This window comes from Callospermophilus lateralis, chromosome 8, assembly GCF_048772815.1.
Source record: "Callospermophilus lateralis isolate mCalLat2 chromosome 8, mCalLat2.hap1, whole genome shotgun sequence".
Taxonomy (NCBI): Eukaryota; Metazoa; Chordata; class Mammalia; order Rodentia; family Sciuridae; genus Callospermophilus; species Callospermophilus lateralis.
The window spans coordinates 67,248,402-67,270,655 of NC_135312.1; the positions used below are offsets into that span (position 1 = coordinate 67,248,402).

Genomic DNA, 22,254 nt, shown 5'->3' on the forward strand with positions numbered 1-22,254 from the left:
GTTTAAATACTTATAATATTTACTTTAATAAATGCCATTTACTTTTCTCAATTATAGAACAAGAAAGGGAAGAATGAGGATAACCGGAGAAAAGTAAACATAATGCTTCTGAACGGACAGAGATTGGAACTGACCTGTGATACCAAAACTATATGTAAAGATGTGTTTGATATGGTTGTAGCCCATATTGGCTTAGTGGAGCATCATTTGTTTGCTCTAGCTACCCTTAAAGGTACTAATACATTTTAAATTCACAGTACAGAGTGAAAACTTGGCAACAAGCTGTCTTTCTGTACCTATAATGTCTCACTTTATTTTGGGAAATATTAACTTAATGAACAAATCAGCACTGAGAAGTAGAAGTGCTATCTTTGTATAAATTTAGTGGGTGGTTTTTTGTTTTTTTTTTTTATTTTGGGTTGTGTTTTTTTTTTTTTAATTAATTTTTATTGTAGGTTGTTCAAAACATTACATAGTTCTTGATATATCATATTTCACACTTTGATTCAAGTGGGATATGCGCTCCCATTTTTACCCCGTATACAGATTGCAGAATCACATCAGTTGCACAACCATTGATTTACATATTGCCATTCTGGTGTCTGTTGTATTCTGCTGCCTTTCCTATCCTCTACTATCCCCCCTCCCCCACCTCCCCTCTTCTCTCTCTACCCCCTCTACTGTAATTCATTTCTCCCCCTTATATTTTTCCTCCTTTCCCCTCACTTCCTCTTGTATGTAATTTTGTATACCCCTGAGGGTCTCTTTCCATTTACATGCAATTTCCCTTCTCTCTCCCTTTCCCTCCCACCTCTCATCCCTGTTTAATGTTAATCTTCTTCTCATGCTCTTTGTCCCTACTCTGTTCTTAGCTACTCTCCTTATATCAAAGAAGACATTTGGCATTTGTTTTTAAGGGATTGGCTAGCTTCACTTAGCATAATCTGCTCTAATGCCATCCATTTCCCTCCAAATTCTATGATTTTGTCATTTCTTAATGCAGAGTAATACTCCATTGTGTATAAATGCCACATTTTTTTTATCCATTCGTCTATTGAAGGGCATCTAGGTTGGTTCCACAGTCTTGCTATTGTGAATTGTGCTGCTATGAACATGGATGTAGCAGTGTCCCTATAGTGTGCTCTTTTTAGGTCTTTAGGGAATAGACCGAGTAGGGGAATAGCTGGATCAAATGGTGGTTCCATTCCGAGCTTTCCAAGAAATCTCCATACTGCTTTCCAAATTGGCCGCACCAATTTGCAGTCCCACCAGCAATGTACAAGAGTACCCTTTTCCCCACATCCTCGCCAGCACTTGTTGTTGTTTGACTTCCTAATGGCTGCCAATCTTACTGGAGTGAGATGGTATCTTAGGGTGGTTTTGATTTGCATTTCTCTGACTGCTAGAGATGGTGAGCATTTTTTCATATACTTGTTGATTGATTGTATGTCCTCCTCTGAGAAATTTCTGTTCAGGTCCTTGGCCCATTTGTTGATTGGGTTATTCGTTATCCCATTGTCTAATTTTTTGAGTTCTTTGTATATTCTAGATATTAGGGCTCTGTCTGAAGTGTGAGGAGTAAAGATTTGTTCCCAGGACGTAGGCTCCCTATTTACCTCTCTTATTGTTTCTTTTGCTGAGAAAAAACTTTTTAGTTTGAGTAAGTCCCATTTGTTGATTCTAGTTATTAACTGTTGTGCTATGGGTGTCCTATTGAGGAATTTGGAGCCCGACCCCACAGTATGTAGATCATAGCCAACTTTTTCTTCTATCAGATGCCATGTCTCTGATTTGATATCAAGTTCCTTGATCCACTTTGAGTTAACTTTTGTGCATGGCGAGAGAAAGGGATTCAGTTTCATTTTGTTGCAAATGGATTTCCAGTTTTCCCAACACCATTTGTTGAAGATGCTATCCTTCTTCCAATGCATGCTTTTAGCCCCTTTATCGAATATAAGATAGTTGTAGTTTTGTGGATTGGTTTCTGTGTCCTCTATTCTGTACCATTGGTCCACCCGCCTATTTTGGTACCAGTACCATGCTGTTTTTGTTACTATTGCTCTGTAGTATAGTTTGAAGTCTGGTATAGCTATACCGCCTGATTCACACTTCCTGCTTAGCATTGTTTTTGCTATTCTGGGTCTTTTATTTTTCCATATGAATTTCATGATTGCTTTCTCTATTTCTACAAGAAATGCCGTTGGGATTTTGATTGGCATTGCATTAAACCTATAGAGAACTTTTGGTAATATCGCCATTTTGATGATGTTAGTTCTACCTATCCATGAACAGGGTATATTTTTCCATCTTCTAAGATCTTCTTGTATTTCTCTCTTTAGGGTTCTGTAGTTTTCATTGTATAAGTCTTTCACCTCTTTTGTTAGGTTGATTCCCAAGTATTTTATTTTTTTTGAGGATATTGTGAATGGGGTGGTTGTCCTCATTTCCATTTCAGAGGATTTGTCGCTGATATACAGGAATGCCTTTGATTTATGCGTGTTGATTTTATATCCTGCCACTTTGCTGAATTCATTTATTAGCTCTAATAGTTTCTTTATAGACCCTTTTGGGTCTGCTAGGTATAGAATCATGTCATCTGCAAATAGTGATAATTTGAGTTCTTCTTTTCCTATTTTTATGCCTTTAATTTCTTTCGTCTGTCTAATTGCTCTGGCCAGTGATTCGAGAACTATGTTGAACAGAAGTGGTGAGAGAGGGCATCCCTGTCTTGTTCCAGATTTTAGAGGGAATGCCTTCAGTTTTTCTTCATTCAGAATGATGCTAACCTGAGGCTTAGCATAGATTGCTTTTACAATATTGAGGTATGTTCCTGTTATCCCTATTTTTTCTAGAGTTTTGAACATAAAGGGATGCTGTACTTTGTCGAATGCTTTTTCTGCATCTATCGAGATGATCATATGGTTCTTATTTTTAAGCCTATTGATGTGGTGAATAACATTTATTGATTTCCGTATATTGAACCAGCCTTGCATCCCAGGGATAAATCCTATCTGATCATGGTGCACAATTTTTTTGATATGTTTTTGTATCCGGTTCGCCAGAAGTTTATTGAGGATTTTTGCATCTAGGTTCATTAGAGATATTGGTCTGTAGTTTTCTTTCTTTGAAGTGTCTTTGTCTGGTTTAGGAATCAGGGTGATGTTGGCCTCATAGAATGAATTTGGAAGTTCTCCCTCTTTTTTCTATTTCCTGAAATAGCTTGAAAAGTATTGGTATTAGTTTCCTCTTTCTGTAATATTTTGCCGAGGATGTTTTGAAGAGGAGGTTTTCTAGCTGCAAATTCTTTTAACTTTTGTTTATCATGGAAGGTTTTAATTTCATCTTCCATCCTGAAGCTTAATTTCGCGGGATACACAATTCTTGGTTGGAACCCATTTTCTTTCAGTGTTTGAAATATGTTATTCCAGGATCTTCTAGCTTTCAGAGTCTGTGTTGAAAGATCAGCTGTTATCCTGATTGGTTTACCCCTAAATGTAATCTGCTTTCTTTCTCTTGTAGCTTTTAAAATTCTCTCCTTATTCTGTATGTTGGGCATCTTCATTATAATGTGTCTAGGTGTGGATCTCTTATGATTTTGCACATTTGGCGTCCTGTAGGCTTCTAGGATTTGGGATTCTGTCTCATTCTTCAAGTCTGGGAAGTTTTCTCGTATTATTTCGTTGAATAGATTGCCCATTCCTTTGGTTTGGACCTCAGTACCTTCCTGTATCCCAATGACTCTTAAGTTTGGTCTCTTTATGTTATCCCATATTTCTTGAATGTTCTGCTCATGGTTTCTTAACAGCTTTGCTGAGCTGTGTATGTTCTTCTCCAGTTGAAATACTTTGTCTTCATTGTCTGATGTTCTATCTTCTAAGTGTTCTACTCTGCTGGTAGTATTCTCAATTGAGTTTTTAAGTTGGTTTATTGTTTCCTGCATTTCCAGGATTTCTGTTTGTTTGTTTTTTATAACCTCTATCTCCCTGTATAATTGATCTTTTGCTTCTTGGATTTGTTTATGTAATTCATTGTCGAAGTGGTCGAAGTGGTCTTTCATTGTCTGATTTTGCTGTCTAATGTCTTCCTTGAGACTCCAGATCATCCGAAGCATGTATATCCTGAATTCTTTATCTGACATTCCATCTGCTGCAGATATTACCTCTTCTAAAGTTGAGTTGACCTGCATTGCTTGTGGTCCTTTCTTTCCTTGTCTTTTCATACTGATCGCGTTTCTTTCTGCTTGGTGAAACTGTTGTGTTATTGATTTTTCCCCCTATATATTTATATTGCTCTTGTATAGCTGCAAAGTCTCCCTCGCAGGCTTTGGCGGTGGTTCTGCCCCTCCTCCAATTGAGGCAATGTGCCTACCACGCCGGGAGGCCGCTGTGCCTGTATTTTCGATGGGCCTGTTCTTTCGGTGGTCACAGGTCTGCCTACCTTGCAGGCGTGAGCAGCGGCTTTGCCCCTCCGCTGGCCACTAGGCCTGTTCTGTCTGTCGGTTGCAGGTCAGTCTACCTAAAAGGCGCTGGTGGCGGCTCTGCCCCTCCCCCAACCGGGGCGATGTATCTGGCGGGCCACTGGGCCTGTTTTGTCAGTGGTCACGGTTCCGCCTACCTTGCACGTGCGTGGAGCAGCTGTGTCCCTCCGAGAGTTGCTGGGCCTGACCTGCTGGTGGGTGGCAAATGCACCTACCTTGCAGGCGCGGGGGTGACTCTGCCGCTCCGCGGGTCACTGGGCCTGATCTGCTGGTGAGTCGCAGGTCTGCCTAACTTGCAGGCGCCCGGCGGCTCTGCCCCTCCCCCAACCGGGGCGGGGCGATGTGTCTGGCCAGCCGCTGGGCCTGTTCTGCTGGTGGTCACGGTTCAGCCTACCTAGCAGGCACGTGGGGCAGCTGTGCCCCTCCGCAGGTTTTTGGGCCTGACCTGCCAGTGGGTCGCAGGTCTGCCTACCTTGTAGGCTCGGGGGGTGGCTCTGCCGCTCTGTGGATTGCTGTGCCTGTTCTGCTGGTGGGTCGCGGGTCCGCCTACCTTGCAGGCGCCCGGCGGCTCTGCCCCTTCCCCAACCGGAGCGATTTGTCTGGCGGTCCACTGGGCCTGTTTTGTCGGTGGTCACGGTTCCGCCTACCTTGCATGCGCGTGGAGCAGCTATGTCCCTCCGAGAGTTGCTGGGCCTAACCTGCTGGTGGGTGGCAAGTGCGCCTACCTTGCAGGCCCGGGGGTGGCTCTGCCGCTCCGCGGGTTGCTGGGCCTGATATGCTGGTGAGACGCAGGTCTGCCTACCTTGCAGGCGCCTGGCGGCTCTGCCCCTCCCCCAACTGGGGCGGGGCAATGTGTCTGGCCGGCCTCTGGGCCTGTTCTGTCGGTGGTCAGGGTTCTGTCTACCTAGCAGGTTCGTGGGGCAGCTGTGCCCCTCCGCAGTTTGTTGGGCCTGACCTGCCGGTGGGTGGCAAGTGCGCCTACCTTGCAGGCCCGGGGGTGGCTCTGCCGCTCCGCGGGTTGCTGGGCCTGATCTGTTGGTGAGTCGCAGGTCTGCCTAACTTGCAGGCGCCCGGCGGCTCTGCCCCTCCCCCAACCGGGGCGGGGCGATGTGTCTGGCCGGCCTCTGGGCCTGTTCTGTTGGTGGTCAGGGTTCTGCCTACCTAGCAGGTTCGTGGGGCAGCTGTGCCCCTCCGCAGTTTGTTGGGCCTGACCTGCCGGTGGGTGGCAAGTGCGCCTACCTTGCAGGCCCGGGGGTGGCTCTGCCGCTCCGCGTTTGCTGGGCCTGATCTGCTGGTGATTCGCAGGTCTGCCTAACTTGCAGGCGCCCGGCGGCTCTGCCCCTCCCCCAACCGGGGCGGGGCGATGTGTCTGGCCGGCCTCTGGGCCTGTTCTGTTGGTGGTCAGGGTTCTGCCTACCTAGCAGGCTCGTGGGGCAGCTGTGCCCCTCCACAGTTTGTTGGGCCTGACCTGCCGGTGGGTGGCAAGTGCCCCTACCTTGCAGGCCCGGGGGTGGCTCTGCCGCTCCGCGGTTGATTTAATCTGGGTCTGATTTAATCTTTATATAGATTTAATGCAATTCTGATTTATTAAATTCTGATTTAATCTGGGTCTGATCAGCTGGTGATTCGCAGGTCTGCCTAACTTGCAGGCGCCCGGCAGCTCTGCCCCTCCCCCAACCGGGGCGGGGCGATGTGTCTGGCCGGCCGCTGGGCCTGTTCTGTCGGTGGTCAGGGTTCTGCCTACCTAGCAGGCTCATGGGGCAGCTGTGCCCCTCCGCAGTTTGTTGGGTCTGACCTGCCGGTGGGTGGCAAGTGGGCCTAGCTTGCAGGCCCAGGGGTGGCTCTACTGCTCCGTGGTTGCTGGGCCTGATCTGCTGGTGAGTTGCAGGTCTGCCTACCTTGCAGGCGCCCGGCAGCTCTGCCCCTCCCCCATCCGGGGCGTGGCGATGTGTCTGGCCGGCCGCTGGGCCTGTTCTGTCGGTGGTCAGTGTTCTGCCTACCTAGCAGGCTCGTGGGGCAGCTGTGCCCCTCCACAGATTGTTGGGCCTGACCTGCCGGTGGGTGGCAAGTGCCCCTACCTTGCAGGCCCGGGGGTGGCTCTGCTGCTCCGCGTTTGCTGGGCCTGATCTGCTGGTGATTCGCAGGTCTGCGTAACTTGCAGGCGCCCAGCGGCTCTGCCCCTCCCCCAACCGGAGCGATGTGTCTGGAAGTCCACTGGGCCTGTTTTGTCGGTGGTCACAGTTCCGCCTACCTTGCACACGCGTGGAGCAGCTGTTTCATTAGTGCCTGGGCACACTCTCCTTGTTTGCCTCCCTCAGGCCCTAAGTTTGTAGAGCTTGGGGCTGAGAACCCCCAGCAAATTTGCTTACCTTCTGGTAGCCACACCCCCGTATCTGATGCAAGAGACCTCAGTTGTCAGCACTGGTGGGAGCGGTAGCCGTGAGTCCCACGCCGAGGCGAGTCGGTGCAAGAGACCTCAGTTGTCAACACTGGTGGGAGCGGTAGCTGGGAGTCCTGCGCCACGCGGTTCCGCCGGCTCCTGCGCCAGCGCCGCCGCGGCTCCCACTGGCTCCCGCACCGCTGCTGCGGCTCCCGCCGGTTCCGGCCGGCTCCCGTGCCGCTGCCCCGGCTGCCGCCGGCTCCCTCGCTGCAGCCGCGGCTCCCGCCGGCTCCCGTGCCGCCCTCGGTCTGGCTATTGCGCTCACAGGAGAGCTGGGAGGGGCCCTTAAGTTTTCCCCGCTGATCTATAGCTGAAAGAGCTGTGATCAGTCAAAAAACAGAGATGATGACGTCAGCTCTCCAAGATGGTGGCCGCTGGCTTCCTCTGTGGTCTGACCGATGTGGAGAACCGAATTGGATGGCTTCCTTCCCCGTCTCAAGCCCAGAATTCAGCTCTGAGTACAGTATTTGCACAGCTGGCGGGAGCCTGCAGAATCCGTAGCGCTGTATCTTTGCATTGTTATCTTACCGTCGTTTCCCAGCGAGCGCCGCAGACTCTGGCCGCGGGGCGATTTGCTGCATACGCAGCATGACCCTCCGTGCGGACAAATCTCTCGCGTTTGAGCTCCAGTAGTCTGGGTTGTGTTTTTTGAAACAGTCTTGCTCTGTTGCTCAGTCTCAAAACTCCTGGGTTCACACAGTCCTTTCACCTCAGCCTCTCTAGCAGCTGGGGTTATAGAAATGTGCCACCAAACTTGCTAAAAATAAAATATAAAATTTTGCTGTTACATTTCAGGACCATTTCATATGTTAACTACATGTATTTGTGTGTTTGTATGTTGGGGCGGTGCTAAACATTCTGTACAAATTAAATATTATTGACTAACCCTTTTAGTTAGAGTCCATAATGGTTAAATGATGACATTAAAATATAAAAATAAAGCAATGTTTTTCATTCTTCTGAGGTTTCAGATGGTAGCTCAATAATAATAAATAGCTAGTATTTGTTGAAGTAATGCCATGTATTACCTGCCCTACCAAGTGTTTTATATTCATTTTCTCATCTGATCCTTATAACATTCCTATAAGCAGTAACTGGCATTATCCGTACCTTACAAGCAAGAAAACTGATATCCAGAGAGGAAAATGATGTTTTCAGTATTACACAGGTAGTAAATGGTGTGACCAGGAGTTGATCCAGGTCTGTCTGTCTTTAGAAGCCACTATTTAAAAAAAAAAAAAAAAAAAAAATTGAACTGTATTGCCAAGTATAGTGGTGCATGCTTGTAATCCCAGCAACTTGGGAGGCTGAGGCTGGAGGATCACAAGTTCAAGACTAGCCTCAGCAACTTATTGGGACCCTCCGTGTTTCACACTAAAAAATAAGGTCTGGGAAAATAGCTCAGTGGTAAAGTCCCCCTGGGTTCAACTCTAGTAACAAAACAAAACAAAAAAAGAACCATACTTCCTCTACCCTGCCATGCTTCATAACAGTCGTGTTTTATTCTTGTCTAATACTATTTTGTGCAAGTCAGACTGAAAAATGAAGAAATTGAAGAGAAACTTTCCATTTAATCTGAACATTTTTTTCATTCTGTTTTAGATAATGAGTATTTCTTTGTTGAATCTGATTTAAAATTAACCAAAGTGGCCCCAGAGGGATGGAAAGAAGAACCAAAGAAAAAGAGTAAAGCCACTGTTAATTTTACTTTGTTTTTCCGAATTAAATTTTTCATGGATGATGTTAGTCTGATACAGTGAGTACACAAGTGTTTCTCGTTTGCTCCTTTTGGCCCCTGCTATTTTGACTCTTTAGCTTACTGATAATGAATTGATTCTGATCATTGATAATTTCTAATTTGTTGTAAAACAAGCAGCAGAGGTCCTCCCTTTCCATGGTTTTGTTTCCACAATTTCAGTTACCCACGGTGGACCATGATCAGAAAATATTAAATGAAATCCAGAAATAAACAATTGATACATTTTAAATTGTACACCCTTCTGAGTAACATAATGAAGACTTATGCCATCTTGCTTTGCCCTGCACAGGGTGTGAATCATGCCTTTGTCTAGTGTATCCACACTGTGTGCTCCACTTGCCTGTTAGCCACTTAGTGACTACCTTGGTGATCAGATCAGCTATTGTGGCATCTCAGTACTTGTGTTCAGGCAACCTTTATTTAATAGTGGCCCCAAAGCATAAGTATAGAGATGCTGGCAATTTGGACATGCCAAAGAGAAGATGAATAGTGCTTCCTTTAAATAAAAGATGAAAGGTCTCAATAAAGAAAGGAAAAAAATTTACAAGCTGATGTTGCTAATATATACAGTAAGTTATTGTTGTTAATCTCTTACTGTGCCTAGATTATAAGTTAAACTCCATCATAGCCGTGTATATTTAAGAAAAAACAGCATATGTAAGGTCTGGTATTATATATGGTTTCAGGTATCCACTGGGGTCTTAGAACATATCCCCTACAGATAAAGGATCTTGCATTATTTCCTTCAACATGGTTTATTTAGTTCTTGTACGTTTTAAAAGCTTAATAGCAGACTTAATAATAAACTATCTGAGAAATAAATTTCTATTCCTGTAATAAAAAATTACTCCAAGATTCAAGATCAAATACCAAAATGTTCCTGTTTATTTTCTTTCAGACACACTCTCACCTGTCATCAGTATTACCTTCAGCTGCGCAAAGACATTTTGGAGGAGAGGATGCACTGCGATGATGAGACTTCCTTATTGCTGGCGTCCTTGGCTCTCCAGGCTGAGTATGGGGATTACCAACCAGAGGTAGGATTTATTGTTTTCTCCAAACCACTTTTGTATTGGTGTTCTTATTCTTAGCATAATTAAAGACTAAGCCTGGTTGAAATGATTGATGTTTAGATCCAAAGACTTAAGAGGCTAGCTTGGTGCCTAGTTCCTCAACTATATTAATGATATACAATTGTGCAACTGGGATTTATTTTTCTGTTTAAAATTATTCTGTCTTTGAATTCAAGGGTATGTAGCACTTAATTCTTTTCCCATGTTCTAACTAATAGAGACTAAAGAGAGGAGTTATTATTGAAATATGGATTAAAGGGATCTTTTTGTCTTCAGCATGGATTTACACAGTGAGGGCTGGGACATAGCAGGGTTCTTAGGTGGAGAACTCACTGTATGTTCAGAGCCTCATATTCCTAAATGTGAACCATATAAGAGCCTGTGTCACTAGATCAATGTCCTTCACAGCATTAATCCTTAACTATCATGGCATGGGGCCTTTGAATGTCACTCTCCTAAAGTTGCCAGTGAGTTCAGTTAGTCTCCCTCACTAAATAGAAAAGAAATACTTATGCATTTCCTCTAAAAATGTAGAGAAAATTAGAAATAGAAATATTCCATGTACTAGCCAAGGCAAGAACGTTAAAATAAGAGGAAGAGGGTTCACTCCAATGAAAAGCAAATAGAACCACTTACAAAACCAGTCTTCTTTCTAGGTTCATGGTGTGTCTTACTTTAGACTGGAACATTATTTGCCTGCCAGAGTGATGGAGAAACTTGATTTATCGTATATTAAAGAAGAGTTACCCAAACTGCATAATACCTATGTGGGAGCTTCTGAAAAAGAGACAGAGTTAGAATTTTTAAAGGTAAGCATGTAGGACTACAAATGATAAATACTGCGACTCTTTCAAAAAATAAGCAAGGGGTATTAGAGGATACACATCTAAAACCTTAGGTACCAATAACTGATTCTGCACATCATCCTATCTCACTTATTACTGACTGAAACTGTGGTGTTTGAATTCTTGCTTTATAAAGGAGGGAACTAAAGTTCCAAGAGACATTCCTAAAGTCAGTAGCTACTATAGAAGGAAAATTACTATTTGAATCTATATCTGGCTTTGAACTCTGCTTTTTTCCTATCCAATACTCTCAAAATCAAAGTACATTATAAAGAAGAAACCATTGAATTTGTTGACTAAATTTGAGAGGCAAGTTCATACTCATTCTAGAATTGTTTTGTTTTTTCTAACAAGCCTAAAATTCAGTTAACATCCTTTTTAAAACTCTCTCTCCCCTGAAAGCTCACTAATTCATATAGGGGTACAGTCAGAAAAATTGGCTTTGGTTTGAGTTCTGCCAAGTTTCCTGTGAGACAAATAGTAAGGCATTTGTGATCAAGAAAGATAATACCATACAAGCTTCCAATGCAAATAGCAAATGTGTTTTATTGATAAAAGAAACTTTGAAAACGTTCTCCTGTTTCAGCTCCCTAGGATGTAACAGTATGCCTTCTATTTGCTGATCCATATTTTAGAGAGCCAAGTTTCTCAAACCTACAAAAATCTATGAAGGTGCTTCATTCACAGAACTATACCACCTTTAAACTAGGATTCATGGTAAGAAAGCCAAGGTGGTTTGTTTTGTCTAAGTCCACATTTAAAGATAGTAGTGCATTTTATACTTGTAGGATATAAATTATCAAGTTATATTTTTACCAACAAAGAAGACCAATGGGCACAGTAAAAAGAATTTACCCTGGGATTTGTAGGCAGATAGTCTTGCATTTCAATTCTTGTTTCAACTAGCCGAGTGACTGTGGACAATATATTCAACCTCTCTGAGTTTCAGTTTTCTTCCTGTAAATAGCATGCCTAATGCATATTATGTTACCCCACTCTTTTTGATAATATATCCTGCTACTCCTTTTCTCTTTAGCATCTTTCTAAATTTTTTAGGTTATTAACACAACCTTAAAAGGTTAGTGTTCTGCTTTATATCACCTTGTCTTTGAAAGACATTGGTATCTTTTTGCTAATCTACTTTGTTGAGGTATAATTTACATAAAATCAAATGTATCACTTTTCAGTGTATCCACGAGTTTCCAAAAATATATACAGTAGATCAACCAAGTCTGCAGTCATGATATGCTATGTATGTATATGAATATACCACAGTGAATTCCACCTTTATGTTTATCTATGAAGTATCAGTTAAAAAAAATAGTAAGCAAAAAGAAGGAAGACCAGTAGAGTAAAGGAAGGAGAATGGTTGAGAAATGGAGATTGTAATGGAGCAAATTATATTCCATGCACATTTGATTATGTCAAATGAGCCACACTATTATGTATAACTCTAATGCACTAATAAAATATTAAAAAAAAATAAAAAGAACAAGGTTTGCCAAACTATGACCTAACAATTTTATAAATAAAGTTTTATTAGAACTTGGCCGTGCTCATTTGTTTACACATTGTCTATATATCTACTTTCACAGTACCAACAGCAGAGCTGAGTAATTAAACAGCAGCAAGCTTACAGCCCATAAAGCCTAAAATATTCATTGCCTGGCTCTTTACACAGAAAAGTGTTCCAGCAGACCTATCCCCTGGCAACTACTGTCTGCTATTACCCTAGTTTTTTTCATTTCTCTAACTGTATATTTAAAAAAAAAAAAAAAAAATCTTACGTATGCAGTCTTTTGTTTCTGGCTTTTTAACTTCAAGTAATAATTTTGATATTCATCCATTGTGTGTTATGTATCATTAGGTGTTTTTTTTCCCCTTTATTTTATTTTTATTTTTATGTGGTGCTGAGGATCAAACCCAGTACTTCATATATGCTAGGCGAACCCTCTACCACTGAGCCACACCTTAGCCCATTAGGTGTTTTTTTTTTTTTTTTTTTTTTTTAATTATTATTTCTGAGTAGTTTTCCTTTGTGCAGAATTAAAATCTGTTTATTCTTTCCTTAGTGATTCTAAACATCCCAATACATATTTTTGTGTGAACATAGTTTTTATTTCTCTTGTGAATACCCAACAATAGCATTGCTGGGACCTATTGGAAGTATGTTTTCCTTTGTTAAAAACTGTCAAACTGTTCTCCAAAATGGCTGTACAATTTTGTAGTCCTCTTACTAGCAGTATATGAGAATTCAGTTGTTCCTTGTCCTCAATAATATTTGGAATTTTTAGTCTTTTTCATTTTAGCCCTAGAAATAAGTGAGTAGTAGTATATTATTATAGGTTTTATATCTCTCTAATTTATACTGAGCATCTTTTTATGTTTTTATTTGCCATTTATATTTTATTTGTTATGTGTCTAATAAAAACCTTTTGCCCATTTTTCTCTCTGGTTTGATGTCTCCTTATTGCTAAAAGCACATGTTCTTTATGTTCTGAATACAATTCCTTTCTCAGATATGTGTTTTATGTATATTTATTTCTCAGTCTGTGTTTGCCTTTATATTTTAACAATGACTCAAGATGAACAAGATTTTAATGTTACTGAAGTGACTTGTTGCTAAGGGGATTTTTTTGGTTTTGTTTTTTATGATGCTAAGGATCAAACCCAGTAAAGTTTTAATTTATCAATTTTTTCTCCTATGATTCATATTTTTCCTGTCCCATGTAAGAAATCTTTGCCTAACTCAAGGTTACAAATATTTTCCAAGACTTACACATTTAGTTCCTGTATTTAGGCCTGTGATCCATGTTAGATTAATTTTCATAGATCTGGTGAAGTAAGTGTTGAGATTTATTTTTTGAAATGTGGATCCAAATTATTCCAGCAACATTTGTTGAAAACTATCTTTTCCACCTTAAACTACATTGGCACAAGTACAACTTCTATAATTTTATGTCACCATTTATCAAAGTAGTCTTATATTGTTCCAATAGGTCTGCCAAAGATTAACAGAGTATGGAGTTCATTTTCACCGAGTGCACCCTGAGAAAAAGTCACAAACAGGAATATTGCTTGGAGTTTGTTCTAAAGGTGTCCTTGTATTCGAAGTTCACAATGGAATTCGTACATTGGTCCTTCGTTTTCCATGGAGGGAAACCAAGAAGATTTCTTTTTCTGTATGTACCTTTTAACCTGTTTTTATTATATTTTAAAATGAATGTTGCCAATTTCCAAAGTAACACATTAACTTTAAGTAAACTTTAGACCCTACCATTTAGTCAGGCTACCATATCTTAATACTATTTAACTCTTTCTTCTTAGTTGTAGGAAGTATTACTGAGATTTTATTTGTTTCTTGTTTTCTCAGGAGGTGATTTTTCAAAGCTTAAGACACATTCCTAGCTGGTTATACGCTCAATTAACTTTTTAGTTAAATTACAACCAAGTTGGATTCTCTGTTAAGTCAAACTTATTTGAATCATAACTTCTCATATGGAGAAACTCCCCACATGTTTTAAAGATACATAATTAGATTAATCCTCATAAACCTTTTGTAGCTCAAGAATGGATCCCTTATAGTATGAATTTTAAATATCCAGAGATTTGTTGGATTTTATAAACCAGTCCTATGACTTTCTGCAGTTTTAGGTTTTAGTGTCTACTTTCTATGAAGTTCAAGAAGTGATTCTTAGAAAATAAGTTTATGGAAGAAAGTGAGCTCTAAAAGCACATTTTGATATTGAACACAGTGTATCTGAATATTCAGATGCCACTAGCAAACCCCAGAATGAATAAAAAAGTATATACATTCGGGTATTTATTTTTCTAATGTTATTCAGGGATTACTGACGACTTTAGATGTTGTCTGGGCTGAAATGTATTCTTAGGAGGAGTTCAAGATATCAAGGTCATGGTGGACTCTGGATAATATTCAACGTAAGGACCTTTGAAATCAGTTCTAGACCTAATGGGTAATTGATTTATTTTCCGTGAAACCCAGAGGTGCCACTAAGATTTCTAGATAATAATTTGTTCTCTCAGGAAAGACCAGACCACCAATTTACTTTCCCTGAATGGAACTTCTTGCAGAGCACGTATCTGAAGGAAACCTTAGACTGGTTAAATACAGTTCTAATTTGGATCAGTTTTCAAGAGACAATAATCAAATCATCATATAACATTCAGCTTTATGTCATTTGCCAAGCTATCACAGCAGCCCCTATATATAGAACCCCATATATAGCCATGATGAGCTCATTTTTAAAGATCTGTGACAGTGTAGAATAGAACACATTCTCATGTAAACTCTGCCTGTATGTAACAACACTCATTGATCCTGAAGTTCTTTCTCTAACATAGAACTCTATTCTTAACTCTCCCCTTTTTCTTCTACTGACTTCTATTTCTGTGAGAATATCGAAAAGTCATCCTTTGGCCTTCTCATCTCTCAGTTCCTTCAGTCACAATTTTTATCCATTCCATCAATTAACTCTTAGAACCAAATATTATTCTAATTTATTTCAAACCACATTTTACTTAGATATTAAATCATCTATAATAATACTTTTTAAAAATTATTTTGGACCTCTTAACCTATATTTGGTGAGACTTTTTTGTCCTATGCCCCTTGTTACCTTTGGGTGTTTTATAATAGATACCAGTTCAATAGCTCTTTTGACTGATAGACTAAGGAGATTCTGTCATTTATATTAATGCTTCAGTCCGTGAGAGAGCTTTTAGTGATGGAATTCACTGTCCTTGCAAATTACTTGACAGTAGTTAATAGGTATGTTTGTTAGAAAATCAATTTCCCTAACTATTTGAAAAGTTACTAGTCATATTTTTGATAATCAAGATATTAATTTTTTGTTATTATGTCTTTAATGCAGCTCTATCACTTGCTCATTTCCATTTTTAATGATTGGCAACAATATCTAGATAGCATTTTAACAATGTTCCTTTGTTTTTATTGAATTTATTATAACCTATTTTTATAGCTGAATTATATTTTTGGCAAAGGCACTAGTTTTTTGTTTAAATTTGGGATATAAAGTCTCTTTAATGTGAATATACATGAGAAAATTAAATTTTAAAATTTACAAATAGCTGGGTGCAGTGGCACACACCTGTAATCCCAATGTCTGGGGAGGCTGGGACAGGAGAATCACGAGTTCACAGCCAGCCTCAGCAACTTAAGGAGGCTCCAACAATTTAGCAAGACCCCATCTCTAAATAAAATATTAAAAGAGGTGAGGATGTGGCTCAGTGGTTAAGCATCCCTGGGTTCAATCCCTAATTCCCCCAAAATGTATAAATAAGTAAGACAGAAATTATAATTGGCGTTTGGGTAATATTCTGTCATTATATCTTTTGTAATCCTATTAACTTTTATTTTTCTGTGCCTGTTTTTTTAATTTGAAATAAAAATAAGGGACATGAAATAGAATAATTTGAACAGAGGTAAGAGCTTTAGTAGAATCTAACTGTATTTAAGTTATTCTCTAAAGAACTAATCTTAGATTCCTGGCATGTGGAATGCTCATTTTTGAAGGCATATGGATTGCCTGAAAGGTTACAAACTTTGGAAAGCACTCCTACACAAAAGACATTCATTTTTTAAAAACATCAGGGAAATAAAACTGATTTGTCATTTTTCTACTTTCCCTAAATTAGCTAAGAATTGCCTTCTCTAAATATCAAAACATTTCATCTCTCAACCCAGCAGTTATGTTATTCAGTACCATTTCATTGCCACATTTTTTTTAACTTCCCATATATTCTAATCCAGCCTTCATGACAGCCAGGTTCTACCTAACTAAATCACAGCTTTTGTTGTTATATATTAATTTTAAAAAAACAATTCTTATTGAACTTAAGTTTCTTTACCCAATGGAGCAAAACACTTATCTCTTGTCATTTTTTTTATTTAAACAGTCTCAATATTTGTAAGCATAGCCATCAACTCAAAATGTTGATTAAAAATATCATTAAACTGTTTCTCTTGCTGATGGCTATAATTTCTGAAATAATAGTAATTTATTTCCTGAATTTGTTTATAATAATATAGGATTATATTTATATTAGATATAGGTCAAGGAATACCCATGCCTCATAATGGGAAGTATGAATAATATCTCTTCTTATAAATTATATTTTGGCAAGTAAGAATCACAGGAACGCATCCTAACTTTGAACACCTCTGATTAATATTGTAGAAAAAGAAAATCACATTGCAAAATACATCAGATGGGATAAAACATGCCTTCCAGACAGACAACAGTAAGGTATGCCAGTATCTGCTGCACCTTTGCTCTTCCCAGCATAAGTTCCAGCTACAGATGAGAGCAAGACAGAGCAACCAGGATGCCCATGATATTGGTAAGAAAAAGGCACATAGTTTCAGGAGATTCCAGGGCATATGTTTGACTTTTACCACAAATTTTAGAACTGCCATGTTTAGGATTGAAAACTTATAAGGCATATATATCTGTTAAATGACTAAATCAAAACTATAAAGGTATTACAAATGAAGCCAAGATTTCAGCTTTATGTTCATTTTGAAAACAGCACCCCCAGATAAGTCAGGGAAAAACCTGTTGAAATGTCTATTTTGTACTTAGCAATAAGCTATTTGATGTAAATATTATTGAAAAGTTTTGGCCGTGTTTTCTACCCACAGAACAATTCCACATTATTTGGGAAGGTTTAAACCAACATGCATGAAACAGTAATACACAGTAAGGTTCAAGATTTTAAGATTATATCATTCAGACTCTATGGTCCATACTACAGAGAAGAGGATGATCAGAAGCTAGAAGACTGGAGAGGTGGCACTTAACTGTATTTCAAGGAGAAAATAATTACAAGTTATTTGGGGATAAATTGAAGGATAAAGGAAAGAACATGGGAAACAAAGCAGGGGACAAAGGGAGTATACACTCAGAATAGTGAAGAAACAGACATACGGTTTGTGGTGGCAGATTTAAAACCTATCAGTTTTTCTTGAGTGCATCCTTATTAGGAGGCCGAGATGAATAACTACAGAACTAAATATAAATGGTCAGGGAAGTGGTTGCAGGTTTTGAAGTATTTGCATATATATAATGAGATTGGGAATATGTCCCAAATCTAAATATAAGATTGATCTCTGTCTCCTACACCTTACACAATAGCCTCGAAGGTGATTTTATACAGTATTTTTAGTATGCCTATGTTTCAACTATTATCTTTCACATGAGATTAGGTATTGACTTTTCCACTTGTAGCATAATCTCAGTACACCATAAGTTTCAGAGCTTCGAGCATTTTGATTATTACAATCGTAGTACCTACATCATAAGGTCATTGCAAACTAGAAATCAATTCATATGTGTAGAGCACTTTAAAAGTGCCCAGCAAACCAGGCTGGGGATGAAGCTCAGTGGCCAAATGTTTGCCTAGCTCAAATGAAGATCCTCAGCACCAAAATAAAGAGAGGGGGAAAAAAAAGTGTCCAGCAGAGTGAAGTAAGGATTCAGTAAATATTCATTATTATTTTTATCATATCATCATCAAACTTGTTTTACCACTACTACCTTTACTACCTTACTGTTGGGTAGTAGTTATGGTAACAGTATTATCTGCAACAGAAGGAGATACTGCTACTATAGTTCTGTGTACTGTTCTGCTGTGTACCACATACCATATAGTAGTAACAGCAGTAGTAGATGTTACTTAGGAAAGTAACTGAATTTTTAGATATTTATTTTTTCATCCATGAAAGGGAAATGCTCTTCATATCTCACAGATTAGCCCCTAGGAACAAAACAGCTATCCATCCTTAAACTCAGATTGTAAAAGCACTTTAAGATGGTATTATCTCTGTGTTCTCCCAGACTTCTGTAAACCTTCAAAGAAACTATTTCCTGCTTGGAATTGGGATAGAATTAGCTATCTACCTATTTAGCTGTCCATACCAAACAAGTGAAATTACTAGTATAATCCCTAGGAGATTGATAAGCTTAAAAAAAATGTGTTCTACTTCCTTAGCATGGTAGTATAGTATGCTATAAAAGACCTTAGAGGCCATTAAAAATTTCCAAAATTTTACTAATGAGGGAATAGAGTCAGAGAAGACAGTATCTCACTTAACCTCAAATAGTAAGAAGTCAAACTAGGGTGGAATGCTGGTCTCTTAGTTCCTAATGCAGAACTCTTACTATTACAAATAAATAATTTGCATGAAAATAAATTTTAAAAGAATCACTTTCTGAGCACTTACTATTTATAAGTGGTAAGTACTATGGAATATCAGAAGAAATGAAGTCTCTTTCCTCAAAAGAGCGTAAGTTGACAATATAGAGAAATACAAAATGATGTAAGAGACTGGACAAAGAAACAAAGTAGAAAGTATGCAATGCAGACTGAGTGTGGAACTAGCAAACTTTTGAGTTAAAATTTGCAACATTGGTATTAAGATACAGGTTCATTCTGTTGTCCTTCCCTATACTGATGATCCATGTTGGAGTTCTTTCCAGTTGGAAGGCAGTGGGACAGATGAGATAAGTAGTTGGTTTATGCTCCTATCCCATGAATATGTATACTGTTTTAAGCTCTATCCAAGAGTAGGTTATGAATGACTTTGAATATCCATAATCCCTGGCGTGTTAACAAAATCTAAACTGAACTGGTTGCCCTTATTATTACAAAAGTTTGGTCTATATTTTCCTTAAAAATGAAGAATTCTTTTGAAGGTAAAGGCATTTCCTGTAATTGAATCTGAATAAGGCTTCATTTTTCTTCTTTTATAAAGGCTGTTCTCAAAGTAAAAGACAATAGAAATAATGTTATCCGCTTTAACAAAATTCCACATTTTAAGTTAAAGATGATTACGGTAATTTTTAGACTAAAAGTTTTTTTCTAAGGTCTTATTTTAACCTGATGCCTACTTCTACTTTATAAGAAAGAACATTGAATTTTCCTGGTGACAATGAGACATGTTTATTTAAACTTCCTTTCAATGCATAGATATTAAAAATCTTCAGTGTTTTCCAACCTTTTTTCTGAGATGATATATTATGAATTTTCTTAGAAATTAGAAGATAGGTGAAACAGTTTAAAGATCGAAGTCACTAATCATTTGACATCTTTCTTTTTAAAAGAAATTTTTCCCAGTTGTTTTTCATAGTGGTCAAGGTTATTCTAAATAGAGTGCAACACAGGGTTGCTACTTTCCAGAAGGAAACAGCCAGTGCCTTGTGGTGTGGTTTAATTCATTAACAACTAAATCGTGAAATTTTATGCTCCTAGTCCATTATTTACAGATGATGCAATGTTTTTGTTAACAATCTTTAATGTTAAAATACTGATATGATGTTGGTTCCTACGGAATAGAATAGCCAAGCACCCATTCTCTAGTATTTCTAAATTTAGAATGTAAAAGATGATTTGGGATGTGTCTTTAGCAGTGAAAGGAGCTTAAGCATTAAGAGATACCCAGCTCACTGATCATGTTAATTTACAGATACCAAAAGAGAGAAGATTAGTACCATTTGATTCTCCTGTGGCTCTCATACCTCAATTAAATCATGAGGTCAGCAAGGTGGAAAGGTGGGAATTGGCACAGTAGTGAAATAACAACAACAAAAAAAAAAAAAAAAAATTGTGCCTTAAAATCTTTTTTTTTTTTTTTTCTGGTAACAGCATCATTGATCTATAAAGTACAAAAAAAGTACAAAAATATATAATTGTAAAGTGTATGATTCAGTGGTTTTTACTACATTCACAGTGGCACACCATCACCACAATCTGCCTTAAGCTTTTAAAAATACAATAAAGGAGAGCTTTTTCTCTGGGCACAACTTTCCTCTGGGCAGCTTCTTTTTCAGGCATGTTGGCCCATCCGGGTTTCATCCTTCCCTCTCCCCATCCTTGGTTTTCTGATACTTTGGCAGAAATGCTACTAAAGTTGAAGATTTCTCTTTTAAATGCCACTCTCATTTCTAAATGAGAGCTATAAGAAATTGGGGTCAGCATGAGCAAGTCTAAACTGCAAACATTTTTGGATCTAAGAATTATGAGATGAAGTGTAAAACATTGAATAGTCTATGGCTGAGCAATAACTAAAAGGATGGAGAGATGGTATGAAAACCATAATCTTCAAACTTCCTTTTAAAAACCCTTGATTGCCACATTATGAGAGCTATCTATCTATGCTGGCAATCAAAACGGTTAAAAACTGCATGCTATATTTTGCTTATTGAAATAACTCTTCTCACCAAGGTACTGCAATGTTTCCATCGTGTAAAGCAATCCTATTTCCTTGTAGAGAGAGCTTCGTTTAGAAGCCTGAATCTCCAAGCAGAGTCCGTTAGAGGATTTAATATGGGACGTGCAATCAGCACTGGCAGTCTGGCCAGCAGCACCCTGAACAAACTTGCCGTTCGACCTTTATCAGTTCAAGCTGAGATTCTGAAGAGGCTATCCTGCTCAGAGCTGTCGCTTTACCAGCCATTGCAGAACAATTCAAAAGAGAAGAGTGACAAAGCTTCATGGGAGGAAAAACCTAGAGGGATGAGTAAATCATACCATGATCTCAGTCAGGCTTCTCTCTATCCTCTTCGGAAAAATGTCATTGTTAACATGGAATCCCCACCTCAGACCATTGTGGAGTTAGTGGGAAAACCCTTTCACCAGATGGCAAGATCTGATACAGAATCTTTGGCAGGATTCACAAAACTTAAGTAAGAACATGATTAACTAACCCAAACTACATATTTATAAATTCTACATTTCATACATTTGTTTTTGTTTAGACATTTTATTATTTTCACCATATTTTTTTTTTACATTGACACTTCCCCTCCTACTTTCCTTTTCCCTCTTTAGTTCAAGGTCTGTTGCAAGTTTAAATAGAAGCCCTGAAAGGAGGAAACATGAATCAGACTCAGCCACTGAAGACCCTGGTCAAGCATATGTCATAGGTCAGCATGAACAAGCTTACCTTCTTTCTCTCATACCTCATGCTCATAGTGAAGTGAACAGGATCAAGAAATTGTTTTGGGTTCCATATACTAATTGCCAAAACAGTGACTATATAGTTAAAATTTACCAAATAAAATTAAAAATTGATTGAACACAAAATTGCTTCATGGCACTATTACTTAGCTTCCTCTTGGTCATGTTAGTCATGACAGTCATACCAAGAGAACCTAGTTTGTGCCTTGCTTTGGATTACCTTTCCTTGGCTTTTCATCACAAGCCTGTGTGAGTGGAATCTGATACTACTGCATTTTTTCAAAATGTTTATTTAGGCTGCTTTCAGCTTCGCATGAATGGAATTGTCTCTTAAAAAACTTAAATAATTTTTTTAAAGATTTTTTTTAAGATGGACACAATATCTTTATTTAGTTTATTTATTTTTATGTGGTTCTGAGGATTGAACCCAGTGCCTCACATGTGCGAGGCAAAAAACTTAAAATAATTTCATGAAACGTGCAGTGGTTGATAGGTGGAAACTCTTGTTGATTTTAAGTTTCTTCAAATTTCCCATCTAGCTTTTAATGACCTGTTAATTATTTAAATGTAGAAGTTATGTATTTATGGGGATGCATGTGTGCACACATATACCACCAAATATATCCTCAAATATATTACATATTACCTTATAAGATACA

At 39.0% G+C, this 22,254-nt stretch overlaps 1 protein-coding gene across 7 annotated transcripts in view; it reads left to right on the top strand.

The window, feature by feature from the left end:
* The window catches only part of Ptpn13 (protein tyrosine phosphatase non-receptor type 13), a 201,942-nt gene that overhangs the window by 120,120 nt on the left and 59,568 nt on the right, over positions 1–22,254 (top strand). For all 7 annotated transcript variants that reach the window (XM_076864474.2, XM_076864476.2, XM_076864480.2 and 4 more), the window contains exons 12-19: positions 58–232; positions 8,520–8,673; positions 9,575–9,713; positions 10,406–10,558; positions 13,594–13,776; positions 16,816–16,978; positions 20,907–21,321; positions 21,467–21,561. In XM_076864474.2, the coding sequence (XP_076720589.2) occupies positions 58–232; positions 8,520–8,673; positions 9,575–9,713; positions 10,406–10,558; positions 13,594–13,776; positions 16,816–16,978; positions 20,907–21,321; positions 21,467–21,561 (1,477 nt within the window). The remainder of the gene's footprint in view (positions 1–57; positions 233–8,519; positions 8,674–9,574; positions 9,714–10,405; positions 10,559–13,593; positions 13,777–16,815; positions 16,979–20,906; positions 21,322–21,466; positions 21,562–22,254) is intronic.